Source organism: Limulus polyphemus, unplaced genomic scaffold, assembly GCF_000517525.1.
Source record: "Limulus polyphemus unplaced genomic scaffold, Limulus_polyphemus-2.1.2 Scaffold177, whole genome shotgun sequence".
In the NCBI taxonomy this organism is placed as follows: domain Eukaryota; kingdom Metazoa; phylum Arthropoda; class Merostomata; order Xiphosura; family Limulidae; genus Limulus; species Limulus polyphemus.
Window position 1 is genome coordinate 410520 of NW_013665787.1, and position 23787 is coordinate 434306.

The 23787-nt window shown below is 32.9% G+C and overlaps 1 protein-coding gene across 5 annotated transcripts in view; it reads right to left on the reverse strand.

Moving 5' to 3' along the window:
• Nucleotides 1-21343: 21343 nt before the first annotated feature.
• Nucleotides 21344-23787, reverse strand: part of LOC106478063 (protein bowel-like) — a 79927-nt gene continuing 77483 nt past the window's right edge. For all 5 annotated transcript variants that reach the window (XM_022381587.1, XM_022381586.1, XM_013938574.2 and 2 more), the window contains one exon: nt 21344-22336. In XM_022381587.1, coding sequence (XP_022237295.1) covers nt 21940-22336 — 397 coding nt within the window. In that variant the 3' untranslated portion in view covers nt 21344-21939. The remainder of the gene's footprint in view (nt 22337-23787) is intronic.

Here is a 23787-nt window from a genome sequence, read left to right on the forward strand (position 1 = left end):
CAGTGATATGGTATTACTTTTGCAATATGAACAGAGAGGAGAAAACTTTCCAGCTGGTCAGTGGTATGGTATTACTTTTGCAATATGAACAGAGAGGAGAAAACTTTCCAGCTGGTCAGTGGTATGTTATTACTAGTGCAATATGAACAGAGAGAATAAAAGTTTTTCAGCTGGTCAGTGATATGTTATTACTAGTGCAATATGAACAGAGAGGAGAAAACTTTCCAGCTGGTCAGTGATATGTCATTACTAGTGTAATATGAACAGAGGGGATAAAACTTTCCAGCTGGTCAGTGATATGTTATTACTAGTGTAATATGAACAGAGGGAAGAAAACTTTCCAGCTGGTCAGTGATACGACATTATTTGTGCTATGTGATCATAGAGGAAACTTGAAAGTCTACTGTAAACAGAAAGATGTCCTACAAGTGAGTGTGATTTCTGATGTGATGCTTTATTAAACCAAACCAAATATCGTATTTGATTACTACTGCTTATGATTAGTATAATTATTTCTATATATTACTTAAGCTTACAAGGATTATCTTAAGTACAGAAAAATTAAAACACGGTCCTAAGAGAACATTGGTATTTATTTAAGAGTAAAGTTGCACAGTCGGATATCTGTGTTGTGTTTATCACACGAATCCAACCTCAAATTGTAGTATTATAAGCCCTTAAGTTCAACACTCAGCCATCGGGGTGAAGACTAATAAAAAATATTTTGGTGAATTTTTTTAGTAATTAATTATGAGAAAAATAAATATTGTCTATAATTGACCTTTTATTTTGTTCCCTAGCGTATGAATCTGGTATAGCAGATAAACTTTAGTCATCAATAAGTTTAATGTTTTTTTGTCTTTTGCTTCTTACAGAAAACCTACAATACTATCTTTACACAGAAACGACAAAACTAGTGATATCTATTTAAGAAGGAAATATGTGATTCACAAATAACGTTCTATTCCTGAACCTGATTCTCTGCAGTTGTGTTGAGTATTTATGGTGCGAGAAATGAAAATATTTAATAATGTAATCAGATTTGGTAAAAAAAATAAAAAGGAATAAAGGGGAAGTAGCATTTATTTGTTTAAATTTCATTATTGAAAAAATCTTACCAGCTGTTTCAGCTATTTCAGCTGTTTAAGTTATCTGCTAAACTTAAGTATTGTTGCTCTATTTGTTCTGAATAATGAGATATAAGTATAACCTTTACCAAATTCCGTTTTACTTCTTTGTGCGGCAATATTTATTGTTAAACTTTTCAGAACCGAATCGGATTTTGCTTATTAGCAAATGACTGTTATAAACCTTAAAAGAAAACTCTCCATATAGTTTACTTAAATAAATCATTTTTTACCATATCATATCTATTGTATTTACTTGTTCAAATTCTAGTGAATGTATTCTGATAACACCGAAAACACAACTAAAACTTAAACCAATTACAAAATAAACAAAAACACATCATTGAGTCAGTTTGTGTTCAGTTTGTTTGTTTACCTTCAGACATTATAGCAGTAAACTTAAACTTCTAATGACTCATTTCTTTTTTTTTGGGGGGGGGGTATGAGATGATATTTAATGTCGTAGTGAAATACACCAGGGGTATTCAGAAAACAGCAGGAATTTATATTTTTTGTACACCACTAACCATATCAGGTTACAACCATCAAATGAACGCCAGCAGTGTTGAGGATGAGGGTAACCAGACATTGCCTCTCAACATGTCCTCCGTAAAGTTGATGCATTTCTCCTACCACTCAAGGAGCTTTATCACATCTGTTCGATGAAATGCAGGTGTTATGTTATGACTCCAAATACGTACCGCTATATCAAGAATATCAATTACCTATGAGTGTTTGTCCCACAGACCATGTATGTCAGAAGCAAAACAATGGAAGACGAAAAAAAGTGGTAGGTCCGTACTAGTTGTGAAGGGAAGAAACATTGTGCATCTGGTATGAGCGCAGTATGTGATCTTACAACTTAACCTGCAGTTAACTTATTGCACGCAGTCAACCAACAATATAACATTTTGTGCGCATATAGTAAATCTACACGTCGTTTGTCGATTCGCTATATTGACATATTTATATATATATATATATATATAATCAGCACATCAAATTATTACATCGACACGTTTATATGATATGTAATCAACACGTAGGTGTGTTATAGCTACATGTTTATATAGTAATACTACATGTAGATGTATTGCGTCTAAATGTTTATATAATGTTTTGACCTTGTGAACTATCACGTGATATAATAGTGTGACCTTTTACTGGCTGATCTCAATTGCAAAACCATAATTATTATATCAAAATGTGGGTATAATATATCTTGTAGATAGGATAAATCTACATGTTTATTTACTATATAAACAATTGTATTTAATATATAAACCGAGATGTCATTATAATAAATTGGCAACCCACGTTCAACATGACAATTTGACTGTTTGCAGTAGTAAGGTTATCTTTCATGCCTATACATTTAAATTTATCAGTTACATAGCCTCCTGACGAGCATTATGAGACCTGACTTTACCATGTTGAAGGAGAACAACTTTAATTCTCTACGCTTAATGTAGTGTTCGACATTGATGGTGACATTCGGTGACACGTGACCAATGAGTACAGAACTAATGTCACTCCAAGTAGCTTATTGTGGAAACACCTATTATGCGACATCGCTTTCAGCAACTTGATATTGACCTGGAAACACGTAATATGCGGTGCTGCTAATAGCAGACTGATATTGACTAATATATGGTACAGCTATATCAGATTGATATTGACCCGGAAACACCTAATCTGTGATGCTGCTAATAGCAGACTGATATTGACTAATATATGGTACAACTATAGCAGATTGATATTGACCCGGAAACACCTAATCTGTGATGCTGCTATCAACAGACTGATCTATTAAAGTGACTTTTTTGTCGTTTTTCAACCGGCCTAATGAGCCCTGTTATTAAGCACTGAATATAGCAGATGTAGTGTGGTTGACATATTTAATATATTCGTCTTTATTTTCACCCATAAGTTCTTTTTCTAAAATAATATAATTAGAATTAGATAATTTCAAATATGTTGAACATTTTGGTGATTACTTTATGACCCGTAATCTTGAAATGATAAAACACTAACAATGGCACTACATGAACATAATTTAGTTACTATTACAATAACATAATAAAAAACATCCCATAGTAGACAAAATACTTTGTATTTTATAAATCCCGAAGAAGTAGAATGGTGTATTGTTTCTGTATATGGTGTAGTAATACAATTTCCGACAAATTAATAGAAGAGGATCGGGCCTTGAATGTCATGGCCAGGTGGTTAGGGCACTCGACTCGCAATCTGCACCCAAATATGCGCCCTTTCAGCTGTGGGAACGTTATAATGTTATGGTCAATCCCACTATTCGTTGGTAAAAAAGTAGCCCAAGAGTTGGCGGTGGGTGGTGATGACCAGCTACCTTCCCTCTAGTCTTTCACTGCTAAATTAGGGACGGCTAGCGCAGATAGTCTTCGTGTAGCTTTGCGCGAATTTCATAACAAATAAACAAACAGATTAGCATATCGAATGATTAATTGCTCTCTTAAATTATCTTGTTAAATTGAACAACTCAAACCTATAGGTTTGCTTTTCACTGTGACTGAGTAGTTAAACAAAATAATCAGTACAATTTTTTTTTAAAATACAATAAATGGTTTCTGCCAATATTATTCCACGCTGCTAAATAAAGATGATAGATTATAACTTGAATGAGTTATTTCAACAATCTGAAATTTTTTCACTATAACACAAACATGCTATTTCTCAAGTTCTAACTGTTCTGACGAAATAGCAACAGACTGGAAATTCCATTTTAACCCTAAAAACCCTGGTATAGTTTTTTACTATGAAAATTATAGCTTGCTTTTGGTGGAGATTATAGGTGTGTCTGTGGAGTTAATAATGATAAGTTGACAGCGTAGCAAAAGCTTTACAAGCGTTATGTTTAAAAACTCATTGATAGTATTACCCTTACTTACACCATTATTTTTACAATTACTTAAATTTTTGTTTTTATATGCAGTTAATGCATTCGTCCTTGTCCCCTCTGCTCCATTTAATTGGGGCTTTTCCTAAACAACTTAGAAAACTATATTATAATTACAGTTCTTTTACGCAATGTTGTACAGCTATCTCCATTCTTCGCGTAAACGACTACACAATAAACAAGAATGTGGGCAGGATTAAGCTGCTTGCGGATTTACCATGAATTAAAAAATTCCAGGAATGAGTAAGATTTCAAGCACCCACAACCGAGGTTAAAGATCGACTTTTTTATCTTACAAACCCCAGTTTCATGCTTATGCTCTAGCACCCGAAACAAGTCAGACACTTATTATAGCCTCTTATCTTGAAGAAGTAAACGTGGCTCCGTGATAAAGCACACACGTCCTCTTTTTTTATATATATTCTTTCCTTACTTGTTAGGTCTGATAACACACTAAAATAAGACGATTCATAGGCATTCCCTTACGTTATGTTCTCCTTTCAACAAGACTAGTTGTTGTGATGACGATGACAGGTTTTACTGATAAAAATCCATCTTGTATGACGAAAAACATCTTTTGGAATTTATAGAGAAGCATAGCACTGTCGAAACATTTAAGCAGCTGATCGACACCAGTTAATCTTTCTGACAAAGAAATGCTACATATACGTATAAAGGGTGGTCTACTACAGCTTCATAGCTTCGTATTTCACTTCTTTCTGTTTTTCTCTCCTTCTGTCTACGGAAAGACATTTTTATTTTTTCAAAATAAATCTGGAAGAATTTGATGACGAGGAACCTAAGTTTTAAAAAATATAAATTTGAAGAAATAAAGAAAACTTTGTTGTAAATGTTCAGCGTTTTGACAAGATTATGTACCTGGTGATGACATAATTTTGTCGAAACGTTGTTTATACATAATAAAGTTTTCTTTATTGTCCATTCAAGCCATCTCCAAACTTTTAAAATCTTCAAGAAATAAACCTAATAAATACCATATACATTTTTCTTAAAAAATGCCCAATTTAATAACTCCTTTATACGACTTAGTTAAAATTCACCAGTAACTACTTCTGTAAACAATTTAACTAAGACAGGAAGATCTTAACATCGACCTAATAATTACGTTCAGTAAACAGTCTTTAGCACCTTTCTAACAATTATCTTAATTTTGTTTGACCAATCTAGTTACAGTGTACAACAATGCTGTTCTTAGAGATCCCTACTTCATGTATATGTATATATATTCTTTATCTCGCTGTACTTGTTTACCGTTTTACAGTACGAAACAAAAATAACATATCCTATAAAATAATAAAATATTTCGCTGTATTTATATTATTTCTATTGTTAAACAACTGAACTACGTACCTGTGAGTGTGATTTATTTTTTTCTTTAATACTTTTGATGACAAAATTAATTTAGTACTTAGTATAAAATAAATTAATTTAGTACTTAGTATAAAATAAATTACATAATAGTGACGTCTTTCATAAAATACATTAATTATATTTTGTCTCTTTACATGAACGACATATGTATGGTGTTCAAAGGTGAAAATAACTCAAACTAACAGGCAAGTTGAATGTCTATAACACGGAAGATTTGAAAAGATTTGCTTGCAGTAAAGTAAAATGAGCACAAACAGGATAGACTCTGACACAAGTGTTGAACAGAGGAACAAACTTTTTATTGTATTTCACTCGTACAACTTGCTGGAGTCTTACTGTATTAGTTGGCTGGCTCTCAGGTTCGTCAGATGGAGCTGAAAGAAAGTTAACTCTACTTTTGCAAAAGACAACATGATTCAGATTATATCACACTTTCAAGTCAGACTAAAGTTCTATGCAATGTCCCACAATCCCAGGTTACCTACACGTTCAATGTTTATTCTCATTAAATTATATGGGAAATCAACTCCCAACTCTTACGAATTTGCAGGAACCTCTACATCTCTCCTTCACTTCGTCATGATTTACGCCCCAGAGGAAAGACGATACTAAATGCAGCACACTTTCGTAAATAAATTTAATATATATTGCTGACTAAACATATACTGTTTTTATAGTTATGAAAGAGTAAAAATCTAGTGGTTTTCAACTGCCATACATTTATATGTTGATATTAAGTTCCCATAAATAATATTATTTATACCAGATCTTCTATATATAAAACAAGTTATGTTGATCCTATAAAGAGTTAAATGATATTGTCTTATAAACTTGTAAAAGTAGATATTTGTAAAGTGATTCATAATTGAGGTGTATTTTGCTCATAACTTGGTTATATCACAGTAGATAAATCTACACAGTAAAGATGTTTCTAATGAGTACTAGATCAGGGCACGTACTGGCAAAAATATTTCAAAAGGGGTCAGTATCTCTGTATACATACAAGGGGTTGTTCACGATGTTTGGGGGTCCGGCATGGCCAAGTGGTTAGGGCGCTTGACTCGCAATCTGAGGGTCGTGGGTTCGAATCCCCGTCCCACCAAACATGCCCGCTCTTTCAGCCGTGGGGGCGTTATAATGTGACAGTCAATCCCACTATTCCTTGGTAAAAGAATAGCCCAAGAGTTGGCGGTGGGTGGTGATGACTAGCTGCCTTCTTTCTTACATTGCTAAATTAGGGACGGCTAGCGCAGATAGTCCTCGTGTAGCTTTGCGCGAAATTTAAAACAAACAAACCCAACTCACGATCATCGGTGAGAATTTGAATATCCAATCACCTTATCCATCCTTAGGGGCTGTGACTACAGACATTACTAGCCCTGACTATCGTGTTATAATTAGGTGAAGTGTGGTTATTTGCAATTGCAGATGACACTTAAAATTGGCCCCTTTTTGAAAGATCGGACTCTTATCGACGCAAAATCCTAATATTCAACAAGAGTACAAAAATATTCAAAGCAGGAAATTTTAGTGTTTCGAAGAAAGGGATATTCGGTAAATTTTGAACCTTACTAATCTCAACAGAGTAACAACATAGTACTCTAAGACTTGCTAACTGGAGATAGTGAAGAAAGTTAAACAATTTAATAACAGAAATAAACCTTAAAAAACAGAGGTCCATTACATTTAAACGCTAAAGTAGGAACTTTCCTGGAACTATAAAATATTTCACATGGACTTAGCTCTAAATATGACACAAGAGCTATTGTGTTCACGAGCTTCGCCAGAAACACATCATTGCCGTTCTATTGGTGAAACAATGTTTCAAAAATGGTACAGTTAGTTTTTTCAATGGATCTGTGGTGGTCCAAGTAACAGCCAAAGTGAATTTCACCTAATATCAAGTTAGCGTTCTTAATACTGTACTTTAGGATATATCATATTTGCACAGAATGGATGCCAATAAGATACGTTACATCAAAAAAAGCACCCATCTATAAGCATCAAACACCAAGATATAATCACAAAGAGGATATCGTACTATATAATTCATGGACTTCTGTTCCTATGAGTTACTCAAGGGGGCCTTCGAAAGTCGTCATCTGTGCACTGTTGATGGACTTTGGAAAACATACAAAAAGGAGAGTGACAACATCGACCTTAATGTATTGCGCAAAAGCTTCCGCTAATAGAAATTGCACACTGCACATCACCAGTTCATATTCGTTAACGTAGACCGAGAATAACCCTTTGGGGATAATGTGTGGTCTGCTGAATCAACTGACAAATCAAAAACTGTGATTACGATCATGATAACATTTGTTTCTCTATCAAAATAATATATCATTTTGTAACAAAGGATTATTATTTTGAAGCTATTACTCTATGTAATCCTATTTTTTACTCCATTTAATCCTTATATTCTCCCTTATCAGCACTTCAACGTAGTTCTTGTTTTACGTTTTATCGCATTTAAACAGGTGTTCTTTGCTCAGTTGAAGAAAGTACTTGAAATCAATTTCTTGTGGTTAGACGTTTTGTCTTGTACCCAGTTCTGCATAACTTAGGGTTTTAATTGTTCTTTTATTTTGAACTTACTTTTTTAGCTTATTTTATTGTGTTTAAACGTTAGAACTTATGGTCAGCTTTCTTTTAGACTTTTGTTTTTGTAACCAGCATCAATGAGTTTTAAAGATGCTTGTTTCATCATATATCTTTTCGTGTTTAAATACTTTTTGTTTGTTTGCTTTTAAGCACAAAGTTACACAATGGGCTATCTGAGCTGTGCCCATCACGAGTATTGAAACCCGATTTTTAGCATTATATGCCTTCAGACTTACCGCTGTTCCAGTGGGAGGCCAATGTATGAATAAATGAAGAATATTCTTAAAATTTTGATAATAGTTTCCTATATAGGGCAGCTGTAAGGTGAACAAAATCCAATAGTTAGCTAATCTAGAATCTCTTTACAACCATGTATCTGCGCGCGTGAACAAAATCCGTATCAAATGTTAAAACGCCTAAAACCATATCATATCGAACTCGCGCGTAAAATAAGAACAAAAAACGAAATAGATTATAACAAAATTATATTCCTAAAACATCAAAATGACCTTATGCCAATACGAAGTGGCATTAGTTGCTAATTAAACAACAGATTGTTTCCGTGTTTTTATCACCTGTCATGTTAGTGTATTAGCTCACGTTGATTTATACCGTTGCAGTAGGGAGCCAGGATTTGTTCAGATTATCACCTGACTTGCTATAAAGCTTTCGTGAGAGAAAAATACAAGGTGGGTTAAAATAAAGTATGAAATAACCGGCTCCTTTATCTTTTACTATATAAAAATAAAGCTTAATTGTGTATATTGAATAGAAAATTAATAATAAGTAGGTAAATAATGACTTGAAAGCATAGTGAAGTGACTGATTTATAGTGGAACATCCTACATGTTGGCCCGTGTTCTTTAGATATGATCTGTAGCTAAGCGATATGCATAAATACAAAGACAAAAGACATCAGGGTTTAATGTAAATGAAATAATGTCACCAGGTGACAGGATTATAGATAAAGGCCAAGGCTGGTCACGTGTATGAATAAACTTAGCCAAATACGGTTGATGTTGTCTTTGTACATATATGTAAACCATATATCGCTTAGCTACAGATCATACCTAAAGATGACAGACCAATGTTTTGTCGAAACATGCACTATATTCTACCAATAAACCAATCACTTCATTATGCTTATAAATCGTTGTTTACCTACCTATTATTATATTAGCATAATTGCTTCCTTACTCAGTAGAAGATTATCACAATGTGTCTATCATAATAAAAAAAATCACATTCCCAGGTGTGTATGCGTTGTATTTGCTAGTATTTTTGTCTACAACGTAAGGTATAAACGAGAAAGATATACAACTTGCCATGGAAACCACAAATTAACAGATGGATGGGATGTTTCCGCTGGTAAAATGAGATTGTGATTTAACTATGAGTGCAAAGTTTATTTGAAAAACACAACTTGAAGATTACATGAAATATGCGGTGTCAGAATATTACAGCAGTGCACCAATATTTTTATACGCTGCATCTTTCAGCCTGATCTGAATATCACAAAATAATCCTCAAATAAACAATAGATTGTGGGAATACCTTGGAATTGGTTATTTATCCTTACGCATCGTCATTAATATTAGGAGACTCACTATTACGCCTTCCGTAATATCAGACCTGAACTGTATAAAGAAGAAACATTGTTCTCATTCCAGTAAACAATTGACAATGACTGAATTAAAGATTGAAATTATCTGAATCTAATACCTTTAACAAGTATTTGATACTGCAACATCATATATGTATATATATATATATATATTCAATTTTGACATGGAGTTTTGTTGCCTTGTTAATGTAAGTCTTCATCAGGACATCAAGAGCTAAAAACTATTGAAGGCCTGTACTATTAAGCCAACCCAATGTCAATAAGATAGGCTCAAGCTAGTAGGTGAAAACTATAGACTTTCGAAGTTAAATCAGATAGAGAAATCGTTAGTGTAAAGGGTGGTGTCACATAACAGAACTTGAATTATTATATGTTTGATATTCTGCGGTTGCCCTTGTGGTACAACTCTGGATTTTGGAGCTTGCGAGCTGGGTTCGAATCAATGTGATACCATAAAATATTCCCTGAAATTTAAGCTGTGGCAGCGTTGAAAAATTGGAAGTTAATCTCTTAGCGTGGGTGGTATGGTGCTGACTGGCTTCCTTCCCTCTGGTCAGTAGTTCCAAACCAGAAATAGTGGCAGATAGCCTTAATAACTTTGTCATATGTACAAAATATAAATGTATATTCTAGATCTGAATTTGTCCAACTCTATATAGTTGGAAAAATGCCCTAAATGATTGTCGATCTTTTCCCTACAGTAATAACCTGGACATTGGCGGTGGGTGGTGATGAGTAGCTGATTTCTTTCTAGTATATCACTGCTAAATTAGGGACGGTTAGCGCAGATTGCCCTCGTGTAGCTTTACGCGAAATTCAAACCAAGAAATTTCCAAATTTAATCTGCGGTTTACTCCAACCCTCATGCCGTAAGTACATAAACATTCAATAGCATTAAAATTATATGAGGAAGAGGTCTTCTTGTACCTAACCCTCCTTGGTCTATCAAAAGACCAAAATACCGGTTACGAAACTGAACCTGCAGTCTACTTCTATACAGCACACTACAAAGACTAAACGGGTCGTTGTTTTTTAGCATTAAAGACAATTTAGTATGTTATCCAATAGAAGTGTAGGTTTCTTACTTTTTAACTTTGTGTGCTACAAATCTATACACTCAAAGTTTATAGCAAGTTACTATTTTGTACATGGTATTTATATATATTAATTCCGTATTGTGGTTCGATTTATGCTTTCCAAGTTCTTTTCTAAGTTCATTTGTCTGGTGTCTTATCTCAATTAAAATGTATCAGAAAGATGAAAAGAAAGTCACTTCAGATTTACCAAAACGTTATCAGCAAAGATAAACCACCAAATAAAGCCTTATGTATATTTTAATTTACATACTTTAATATTTTGTATCTAACGCAAATAGAAAATGATACAAATAATGATGCATTTTCACATTAAGGTGTTGGTGGGTGTATGATGAGTCATTTATGTTTTTGTCTTCAGTTAACCAATCAGTGATATTATTCCAGTATTAATCATTAACTTAACGACTCCAAACGTACTTTGCTGTTTAGTTTTCAGTACTAAACCGGCATTATTATTTTACCTGACTCTGGCAATCAATGAAATAACCTTTAACTCATCTAATTTTAAATAAAATATGGAACAACTAAAAGAGTACCAAATAATTTACTGAAGAAAAGGGTTTATCTTGTTGAATGTTAAAACTTATGCTTTTTTGTGTTTTAGAAAATCATGTGGGTTTTTAGTTAATTATTTCATAATGGCTACGCTTTTGACGATTTCATCTGGCTATGATTACTAAGAGATTTTACTAAAAAAAACTCATTGAGATGTCGCACGTTAGTATTGCTTAAGGTCATCTAGGTATTATTTCTTATAATTCAGACAAATACTAAACTATTTCAAATGAAAAAAAAAATGTAATGTATAAGAATAAATACAATCTACATCTTATACAGATTAGACAGTGGAAATGAAAAACTAATAATTGAAACAATTAAAATTTTGTATTTCGTTTCACGCTAACTCACTTTAGAATGACATCTTTACTGCAGCACAGCTTAGAGCACAGTTTAACTAAGGGGAAAAAAACCTAAATTAACAGTTTTTAACACATTTCACATAGAATTTTTAAAAGTTTAAACCGTCTTAAAGTTACAAGTTATTTTTCTGCGCCAGTATTTTTATGATATTCTCAAAATTGTCTTTCTGACGATTGCATGGTTAAGTGAACATCTTGGTCACAGCTTAACGTGGGAGAACAGCAAAAAAAAACAAAAAAACATGTAAGCCACTTTCTAAGATCTTTTCTAAGTTCATTTGTCTGGTGGCTTATTTCCAATCAATAGGTATCAGGAAAATAATAAGGTCACTTCAGATTTACCAAAAAGTTATCAGCAAAGATAAACCACCAATTAAAGCCAGATGAAATCTAGAAGGATACTGAGAAACCTATAACATTTTTTAAAATACTCTCAAATATTGTCCCAGTATGTTAATGTGTTTTACATTTTCGTGAAGTTATAGACTTAAAAGAGAATATTCATATTTGTGAACGTGTCTAGGTGATATTAAAGCTAACCCAAAGCAGTAATTTTCCAAATATAGTATTTTAGCTAATAAGGAAAACATATATAAAACAATTAATGTTCTCCATTTTTATTATAACTTTCTTTGTCCATCAACAAAATCCTTCCGTTTATTAGACAATAATAAATGTCCATTATAGATATAAACAGTTAAGTACTGTGTCATAAGAGAAGTTTATAAAGTCTAGCATATTCAACCAGTAATCAGGTAAAATAAATGCTTATTAATCTTAAACCAACAGGGTTGTCGGTGTCACTCGTTGAGAAGATAACACGTTTATTTAACACTGGCCCGGCATGGCCAGGTGGTTAGGGCGCAATCTGCGGGTCGTGGGTTCGAATCTCCGTCATGTGGTTTAGTTTTAAATGTCTCTAATAATCCGTTAATTCTATACCAAGAAAGCTTAATACCAACAGTTCCAATTGATAATATCTAAGAAAGTTTATTAATGTTTTTAAATTGTATTCTCGTAACAATATGTGTATATTTTTTTATTTTCATGCTCATAAAGATAGCCCTAAATCCGTCAGGATTAATCCTAAGATAAAAATAAAGTGTTTCCTTTCTTTAAATTCGTTGATATTAATAATATTTCCTCCTCCGGTGTGTGGCTCTTCTTTGGCGTCTATTTGTTTCGAGACAAGTTGATTGGATCAAGACAGTAAATGGTAAAAGCACATGTATATATATATTTGTGTGATAAGAAAAGGCCTAAGAAAACGAAAGTTGGTTGGCGTCCAAAGGCCCAGTAACGTCTGGTGATAAAGCTGGAATTCTTGATTCAAGGAATGATAAACAATAATTGCCTTTGTTTTTTTACTCAGCTCCGATCTCATTTATAGTTGCAGTAATAAATAGATTAAACAGAGCTTTTGACTTTCGAAACAAATAAAAGAACAACTTTATTACGCTATAATCCAGCAAAAGAAGTCGTGCTACTTAAAGCATACTTTTATAAGAATTTTTATCTAGCCTCAAGTAGCCCTTTTAATTTCATTTCTGAATTGGACATTGCATAAAACCCGACATTTACTTTAGCAGTTATGAAGGGTATTTATCGACGTAGAGTCTTTTTAAAACGTTTTCATGATAACAGCTCCAGTTGATTGTATTGCAGTTTGTTAGTTTTGTTATGACATCTAATTTCAATTGTGTTTCGAAAAAAATTGAATATTCCTCTACAGATATATGAGCAACTTGCCTTTATTTTATGAAAATGAAGAAGAAATAGTAGGATTTTCATAAAAAAACTGTATGTTTAGGAGTTGTAGATATTATTATTATTTCTTTGTGGTATAGTATTGGAGTTTCAGACTAAAAACTTTTGTGAATAACACATTTTCGGTTATCTTATGCTAGTTAGCATTCTGTTCATTAATATTAATTTCCGATCTGAGCAAGCTACCTACTTAGAAAGAAACCAAACATTAACTTGGTAATCAATGTAGCTTATTGAATATACTCTTCTCACGTTCCTACCTACAAAAAATAGAATGCCTTGTTTTATCAGTTAGGTACCTTCACTGTCAACAACATTTTTGACCGTGATCCCAATCATATCTCACGAGGTTCGGCCAGTCTAGGAGCTTTAGGTTTATCCTAAATACATATATTAAGCTAACAATGCAAATAATTTCTATAACAATGAAAAATAGAATTTAAGAGTCATAGCACTAAATGTATTTTATATTCTAACCAATACTGTTAATGAAAGTAACAAAAAAGAAATAACATAGTATACCTTGTTCATAGTAATTATAGTAGCTTCTGAGTGAAAGCATAGAGGACTGTATGATAATACATTAACCACATCATATCTGCTACATTCAGTGCCGACAAGGCCTTTCACCTAATGCCAGAGCTCTTCAGTCTGGCTTGAATACCAGACATAGTAGTAATGGTTGAGACGCCATTGCTTAAACAACAACTGCTTCTGTGAGAACTGGATTAAGTTAGTGAGTTGTAATTTTAGCAATTTTACATGTCTTTAATATCAAAGTAAAGATTTTTTTTAGCTATATTATTTATTTAATATACTGGTTGTTTGAACTTACTGTTCTAAAACATAGTGATACTTTTTTGGAGGTATTAATAAAACCTGCAAAATGTTAAAAACACTTTTTAAACAAGTGGGTCTTAAGACGCACCACACGAACTTGAATAGCAGGACCGTTACCACCTAGTCTCAGAAATGGCGTGTCACTGTTTTTGGTTTTTTTTTATGTGCGTCTGGATATTTTCGTGCCACCCATACTGACGCTATTCACTTAGGTAACTTAATCATCTGGCTGTTTGCCAGATTGAATGTTAAGTCTCGTGTCTTGAATAAGTATGGCACGTGTACGTCTGAATAACAAACTTGAATACTTAGTACAGTCATTATGATATGGGTGGTTACGTAGCTCATATATTTCAAGAAAATCGTCCTCATGAGCCTCAAACTGAACTATTTGTTTATATACATATTGTAATTTTTTAGTCCTAGTCCTTGAATTTTTCTTATTCAACAATACTCGATCACAACAGCCATAACGTAAGAATAAAAACAAAACAAAGTAAGATAAACAAAAAATGTTTGTTTACTCGGGGTTAATTTTGTTCTGGAATTCTTAGAATGTCTATAATAGCTGATGTATTTAATTAGTTTGTTTATGATAACTAGAATTTGAAGACATTGAGGATAATAACTTTTACATTGAGTGGCGAGTTTATGTCGTTTTCCTACGTTACTCATAGGTTCAAGTTGGGTTTCACCACAATTCTGGATAATGTTAGATACACATGTAAAACAAATATTGTTAGCCATTTCAAAAAGTTCTCATTCTTTTTCAGAGATAAGACATTTAATTATTTGTTTTAAGCACAAAATTACGTCAATAGGTTATCTACGTTGTGCCCATCGCAGAGATCTAACCTCGAGTTTTAGCTTAACTTTGAGCCACCGTGGGCGAATGCGAATTTACTTTATATTTATATTTAAAAACTATACAAACATTCAATGAAAAGGAAGTAAGTGAATAAACAGTTTAGAATAACTGAACTTGATAAATGAAAGGTAATGAAACCAACAGTTTAGAATAAGTGGAATTAATAAATAGACGAAAACTAGAATAAAAGTTGAAGCAAACTCGAGATTAAAATGAAACTAATAATACCCGAGAAAGTATTTGAGTCGGTGGAAGAACAAAAATGAAAGGAAATGTCATGCCGCAATGAAACTGGTTTTTTTTTTCATTTTACCCGGACAACAAGATGTGTTTAAAATTGGAGAAACCACAGTATGAGAAGCGGCAGTGTCCCCAAATAGTCGAAACAACCACAATCAGATGACCTGAGTACAGACAGTTCTCCCATCCTGCGTAATCATCACTAATCATTGGGGGTGAAATTGATAACCTAAATTGGTACCAGTGTTATAAAACATTTTACAAATAAAGTCCAAGATTACAAGAAACGAAACAAAAATACAGTGGAATTTTAGCCCTACGAAATAAAACCCAGAATAGCCAATGAAATATTATAACTATAAAAAATAGTACTCTTTCCATTCATTTTACTTAATTCTTAGAATAAGTACACTTAATTAGATAGACCCCAGACTTTTATAACTGTATCAAATATAATACGAGCACTCAGTCGATGTTATTAGATTTTTAAATATCTAGAAATAAAGCTAGGCGCCATCACAATTATCACACACATTAGTACATCATATACTATATAAATGACGATAAATAAGACAAAAAATTATCGAGAAAATGTTTTTTTTTAGACATTTAATTTACATAACAATTTGTTTTTCTATTCGTGTATGCATGCGTCTGTCACATTTAATGTTCGGTAATTTTAAACTATATTATCACATAATTCCAAATTCTTAGTTACGTGTTAAAATATTATCACCTAGTTTGGTACACAAGGAAACAAGTGTACAAATCCATGACGATTGAGCATCGTGATTAAATCACAGCCAGACAAGAATCGAACATCTAATTTAACTGACAACTAGACAAGAGACGAAAAGTAAGACAATTACAATTGAACGTTTAGTTTAACTCGAAAGAGACAACGAGGTTTAGTTTAACTCGAAAGAGACAACGAGGTTTAGTTTAACTCGAAAGAGACAACGAGGTTTAGTTTAACTCAAAAGAGACAATTTGTCTTCCTTTTTCGTTTGTTTACATCTCTGTGATTTTACTTTGCAAGAAATGTTTTCCGAAAGATCGCATTGCTCACGCAATCCACTTATGCAAGGGTGTTTAGTTTTTATTTTTTTAAATCTAGTCCGGTCATCCATCTTTTATACAAATACATGAGAGGACTTTTGCGTAAATACATGAGAGTGTTTTGAGATTAAATTTTAGGAATCATCGTGATGTGATTTCACCTGTTCGAATTCAAACACGTAAAAAGAAAAAGAAAAAAAAACGGTGGCTTCATCCCATTCCTTTGGTCATACTCAAAGTATCCCACGTAAATATAGTCTGCAGTCTGTGACTTTTGGAAATAAGCCTCACAATCCCTCGTCCGGTTATGCTCTAACTAACGACCGTACGTAAGACTGTCAAGTTCAAAGCATATCACTCCCCTCTCATAGCTTTCTATGATCCATCTAATATATGAACAAATCGGCAGTTTTCTAGTGCTAGTTTGAACAGTAAGATTGCATAGAAATCTATAGGCGCTGCGTCCGGTGACTTGACTGGTATCGCTTTGCATGTAATAGCATGAATACCCGTCTCATTTTCCAGCTGCAAACTAAGATAAGCGGTGGGTGAACTGGAGGTATGATGGAAGCCTTATCATGGTCAACTCATACTTTGTTGGCCTCGTTTCCAAACGGAGATCCTTCTTGATTATGTTGTGGCACGTGGATAACTTACCATTGCATGACCTTTCTTTATACATGTATTCGTTACAAGACGCCATAGTTTGCTTACCACGGTTGTGGTACAACCTTTTGTAGGTGAGTTTCGGGTGATCATTTTCCTATTTTCATCCTTATTCCTTTGTTTGCCAATACCATTAATACTGGAGATATTTCCGTCTCGAAAATTTTAATAACCCGATCTGAACACATCGTTATGTTCTGAATGTATGGATATTTTACGTCAGAAAGAGCTGTTACATACCCATCCCAAAAGCGATCAATTTTCAGTCGCATCACAATATCTCAAAAAGTAGTTCTGTTACATGCTATTCCTCCGCAACTTTATATATATATATATATATATACTCTGGTTGTCACGTGACTTGCTGATTTGTATATTCAACATCGTTTTAATATAACGTTTTCAACTCTCTGTAGTTACACTTTACATTAATGATCAAAGGGTATGTTATTCTTCGTGAATATACTTTTGATAATTATAACTTAACTATATATATATATACAGTCTGTAATTTTGGGGGACAAGTGTTTGGTGCTTAATAATTTGATAAAGAATGAGTTTTTTTCTAATTTTCTAACATACGGTAAGCGTAAGAAAGTAAGATTGATAAACTTTGTGATGAAATAAACTAGGCTTAATTCTAAAATGTTTCAAAACCATATTACACTGCTTAGGTCTACTACCTAAATCACTTTTCTTGCAAACTAACACTGCATTTTTCTCTTTGAACAACACAAGATTAGTGATTTGAATAATGTCAGTAGGTAGGGTATTGCAAAGATCAGTGACCATCGTCCAAAATAGATGATGCTTGCCATTACTTAATCTGGAATATGCATGATCTGTAGTTTGAAAATGACGCAAACATATTGTACTTATTCTATGATAATTCTTGATACGTCCTGTACCATGTCCGAACTTTCCTGAAAAAAATTGTATGACCCAAAAATATCATTGAAAGCTGTTTGTTCAACATACACATGTAGCAAGTCAGCTGCTTATGGAAGAAAACTGCTAACCTACGATTTCTAGGGATCACATTGCAATAATAGTAATATGTTTGCAACTGATTCATGAGGTGGGAAACGAAGTATTATAATAAATATTAAAAACACGATAATACTAATTGCGGACGTTTCATATTTTCCTTAAATTCCATCATCGGCGTTAATTTCTCAAATAAATTAGTTTAAAATATTCGAATCACAAAAAACAAAATTGGCATTGAACGATTTCGTATTCAATCGGAAGTTTAGAAAGAACAGATTTAAACAGTAACAATATAATGGAATGTACGATAAAACGTGCGGTATACACGTGTTTGATAAATAACATTGTTAAAAGAAAATATTAAAGAGAAAGGCTCAAATATAAGTATAAACAATGTATTTTATAATAATAATAAACCTGTGGTTCCAAAGTCGAGAATTTTAGTTTTATATAAGTATGGGTTGGTTGTTATTCTCACTGTGCAATCATGTATTAAACGAGTGTGCTGACGATGGAATTTAAGGAAATTCCGAAACGTCCGTATTAAAGATGTTTTTAATATTTGTTACTTTAAGAAATAGTAGTTTTATTTACGAAAAACACAACACTGATTCGGTGGAAATCACTATATTTATTTTATCTTATATAAATGCTAACTGTGCTTACTGCTGGAATATATGTTATAAATTAAAAATTTTGTTAGTGTGGTGTACAACAATACGTAACAGCAGTTTCATGAAATTATGAGAGTTGTTTATAATATTATGAAATTTTTGGAATTTCTTACATTTGTAATAAAAAATCATCGCCTTATGAAATAGTAGAAAATACAGATTTTCGAATGGTTTCTTTATTTAGTATCTAATCAAAAACACCTTAGGTCTGAAAAAAAGGTGTGGCCAACAACAACAACAACAACAAGAAAAGATTGATTGTGCGATTTAAAGGAATGAAATAAAAACTGGCAGTGGAACTGGTTAGTACACTTACAGCATTTATAAAAATTTTGCAGCGAATATTCATTCATTAGTTTAGCCAGGCCGCGTTTTTTGTTCAATTTAAGGTATGATGGTTGTTAAAATAATGCTAATAAGTGTATCTACCAATTTGGCCGCCAATTTTGATTTCATTATTTTAAGTCGCACGCTGATTCTTTCTTTGGCTACACCTTTTTTTCACACTAAGGTGCTTTTGGTTAAATATCATGACTTTTTGTCAATACACACCACACCAAATATGAAAGTAATACTCGATAGCAACCAACTTACGATCGCAACCCGATTATTCGGAACAGATCTTTACTTTACAGAAACAACCAGATTCTTTAAAATATATACATTCGGTAACGCCGTATCAAGCATCATTATTTATGCTAATTGCTTAGGCTAATATCACGTGACGCCAAATGATCTTTAATTAAGACAATTTTATAAAATTTAGTAAATTTGTGCTGAAAGGATGGCAATGAATAATCAATAATAACCGTCCACCAGTATGATTCTTTTGAAAATTTGACTTAGAAACTGCTAATCTAGCCTGCTTGGTCTAACCAATACTTATTTATGTATCTGCACGTCCTTTCATCTTATAGTTTATACTCTAAATCAACTGTCTTTAATACGAATAACAAAAAACCAACAACTAAAAACGGTCCACTTATACTCTTAGATAAAGCTGTAGTAAAAATGTCAGACCGATAGCTTAAGACAAATTTGAGCTATTTTTGTTGAATAAATTCGCATATATGGCTTATATTTACACCAAATGAGACTCCTAATTATAAAGATCTATCTGAAAAAAAATCAATAAAAGTTAAGTATGTTTTTCTATCAAATAAAGTTTTACGTATTTTTGGTGTGAAGAAAAACTCAATCAAAATTGGAGATGTTATATCTCAGGTATTTCTTAATGGATTGCCTTGAAATCTGGTACGTGAAGTAAGAGTTTAGTAGAACACTTCCACTGAAAATAAGTGAGAGTTTAAATTATCAAAGTCCGAGATACAAAAGGTGGAAAACCACTTAACTATCACTCCTGTTAATAACACACAGTGTGTCTTGCAGCAGGTTGTTCTTTAGAATCAGTGTACTCAGGATAAATGTCTGTGACGTCACATTATTAGTGACAATGAAAACTTTGTAATCTAATTTTTTCCAAATACACATCACGAGTTTCACAAATACCCGCTAGGTGTATGATTAAAATATGGTGATTAATAAATGACCCACAGCACGGATCCAAAACGAATTTCATATTTGACTTAAGTAGCAACTAGAAGTTTTATTATTATATTAATTTTATGGGGGCATGCCCCAGACCCCCTAGATTGAGCTGCCTTTGGCAGCAGGGAAACAGCTCCACCCCACTTTGCAACTCCATCCTACACCACTGTTATACTTGCTTGGATGAAACTATCACTGTGTTTGTGAACGAGAAATAAGAAACAATTGAATGTAATATTATTGTTCTCACTGCTCATGCAGTCCGTTTATTCTGCAAAATATCAGAATGTATGATACAAGTCAGCGAACAAAGACAATAACAAAATGCTTAAATTAGGCCATTTTCAATTCGTTTGTGTGTTACAAAGCTATATTACAAGTTTCTGATGATTCTTGAGGTATTATTATTAAAAAATATTATTAATATTTCTAAAGAAAAATGTTTTCCCATATTTAATTGTACGATCTAATAATTAATATAAAATATACATTTTCATTTGCACCATTTAATAAAGACGTGCTTTAGTGGATTATTACAATAATAGAAACGATGGCCTGAAGTATCCATTTAATTATTCAGATTGAGTGAAATATCTACGTTAATGTAAACAAGGGAATCTGATTAATTCAAACGACTACTTTCAAAAATTATGCTTGTTTTAGGCACAATAGACTATATCAAAAGCAGTGACGTATTGACAAGAACATTATGTTCAGTACTTGATCCCAGTTGTTTAACTTAGTCTGACTTCAACTGACTCCTTCAATTCTTAGTTTACTTGAACGTAGATATTTCACTTAATCTGATTAATTCAAACGACTACTTCAGTCCCTTGTTTACATGAACGTAGATATTTCACTTAATCTGATTAATTCAAACGACTACTTCAGTCCCTTGTTTACATGAACGTAGATATTTCACTTAATCTGATTAATTCAAACGACTACTTCAGTCCCTTGTTTACATGAACGTAGATATTTCACTCCCTATTTTATTGATTGTATTACAGTAGAAAATTAACAAAGTTAAAGCACATTTCAAAACAAAATAACAAAACATAATAAGGTGGTAAACACTTTATCATGGTAATAAATACCGAGATAAATACAAGTTTATAAGAGCATTTATTTAACAATATCTTTGGCACAGTAATTCTGTGAATAAAACGGTCCAATTAATTACATAGGCCCTCTTTCAAAAATATATGTACATAGACTTCAATATGTAGTGCAAAAAAGTAAAAAAAAGGGGTAAGCAAGCCAAATACAAAGGGATTGTATAGAAAAGTCAATTGTAACTTTTATGAAGCAAAAAAAAATGTTCTCACCCATGGTGACAAAAATATTTTCTTGAAGAAGCTGTATTGAGTTCATTATCCACAACTAGATGCAATTATAGCTTATTAAAAAACAGACTATTCCTGAATATCTGTTTGTCGAATTATTTTTCGCACATCACCTTGTAGAAATCAATAGGCATACTTAGCGTGTGATATTTTCATATAATGGGTACTGTAGTACTGAAACTAGGCATACTTAGCGTGTGATATTTTCATATAATGGGTACTGTAGTACTGAAACTAATGTTTCAATTTTCCACGTCTACTATATCGTGCATATAAGAATCTGAATCTCCAGACAAACTTTCTCCTTGTTCTGTGTCTGGAATACTGGAGTTTAATGGAGAAGGGGCATCTTCCGTTTGATCAGGGATACCAAGAGTGTGAGTTAAGATGTGACGCCTAAGGTCGCAGTTCCGCCGAAATACTTTATTACAAGAACCGCAAGTGTAGGGTTTGATATCGGTGTGGGTAAGAAGGTGGGTCTTTAGGTTGCTCCTCTGATTGAAGCTACGCCCACAGGTGGAACACTTGTGTGGTGAATCTTCCATGTGAAGTATCCTGTGAACAGCTAGGGTCCGGGACTGGCAGAAGCCTTTTCCACACTCGGTGCACTTGAAAGGTTTTTCTTTGGAATGGATATATCTAAGAATTTTCAAAATAAAATTGGAAATACTTTTTAAATAAACCGAACCTGGTATGTTATTGATATATTTTATTATATTAACATTAACATTACCTGGTGTCACTCATATAAACACTTTTTTCAGAAATAGGACTAAGGAATTTATATCAAGACGTTTCGAAATGTTTTAAGGTTATGATTACGAACATTTTCTTATGACTTATATACTTATATACATAATACATAGGTCTCTATATTTTACAGTTAATGGTTTTAAACAAGTAAAAATGGTAAGACTAAAACTGCATGATTTTTTTCACAGTTTATGACTGATCGAACCTCTATTTCTTTCTTTTTTTTCAAATCAATAATCATAAACTCAAGTCTTTTCGTGTGTATCGTCAGTAAATCCAGAATCTTGGCTCAACCACATATCGCCCAATTAAGCTGCTGACCCGAAAAATTCCATACTAATCACGAACATTTCTCTGATCTTATCATAAACACTTTCTATTGTAGAATACTATGAACAATTAATCTTCTTTGGACACCATGGCCAAAAACTTTGGGCATTCTAATATTTATGATTATTACTATTTACGTCAAACATGTATTATTTACAGGACATGTCGTGCCAGACAGTCGATATGTCCAATATTTAGACCATGGTCTTGATAGTAAGAGAGAGAAAGACGAGCACACTGATGAGTTGAGTTAAAGGAAAGTTGGCCAATAATAGCGTAATATATATATAATACCATGTATGTCAGATAAATTATAAAAAAATAATTGGTAAGACTGTGATCACAAGAAAGTGTCAAACCTAATTTACTAGTGTTTGTATTATTATTTTGTTTCAAAAAATGTGAGTACTTTTCGTTAAAGTTGACCAATGTTGGTGTGACCTATGAAAACAAACGCTGAACTCTAGTTTATAAAACAAATGATATAAATCAACTTCGACTCCCATGATTACTTTTCAATTCCCATAAATCGGTTGTTACAATTAACGTCTGAGCTTGTACAAACCTCAGCAACCAATTATTTGCGTTATGTATTTAAACTCTTGACGACTTCCACAATTATAGTGCACGTATGTTTACAATAACAATTTGAGTATAATCTTTTTTATACTTACATTTGTAATGTTAGAAGTGAACCTTCTATTAAATTACCTCTATTTTCGAGTATAAATTTAAATGTTTATCATTCACAGATAACATTCCTGTTTACTGCATTAAAGTAATCCTTACGAAGAATGTAGATTGAAATTCAAGGAAATGAGATTGAACTTCCAAGCCTTTTTTTGTTGTTGTTGTTTGTTTGTTTCGTCTCGTTTCGTCTGGTAAATAGTTAGTTTTCAGATAAAGGGTGGCCCGGCATGGCCAGGTGGTTAAGGCACTCGACTTGCAATCTGAGGGTCTCGGGTTCGAATCCCCGTCATGCCAAACATGCTCGCCCTTTCAGCCGT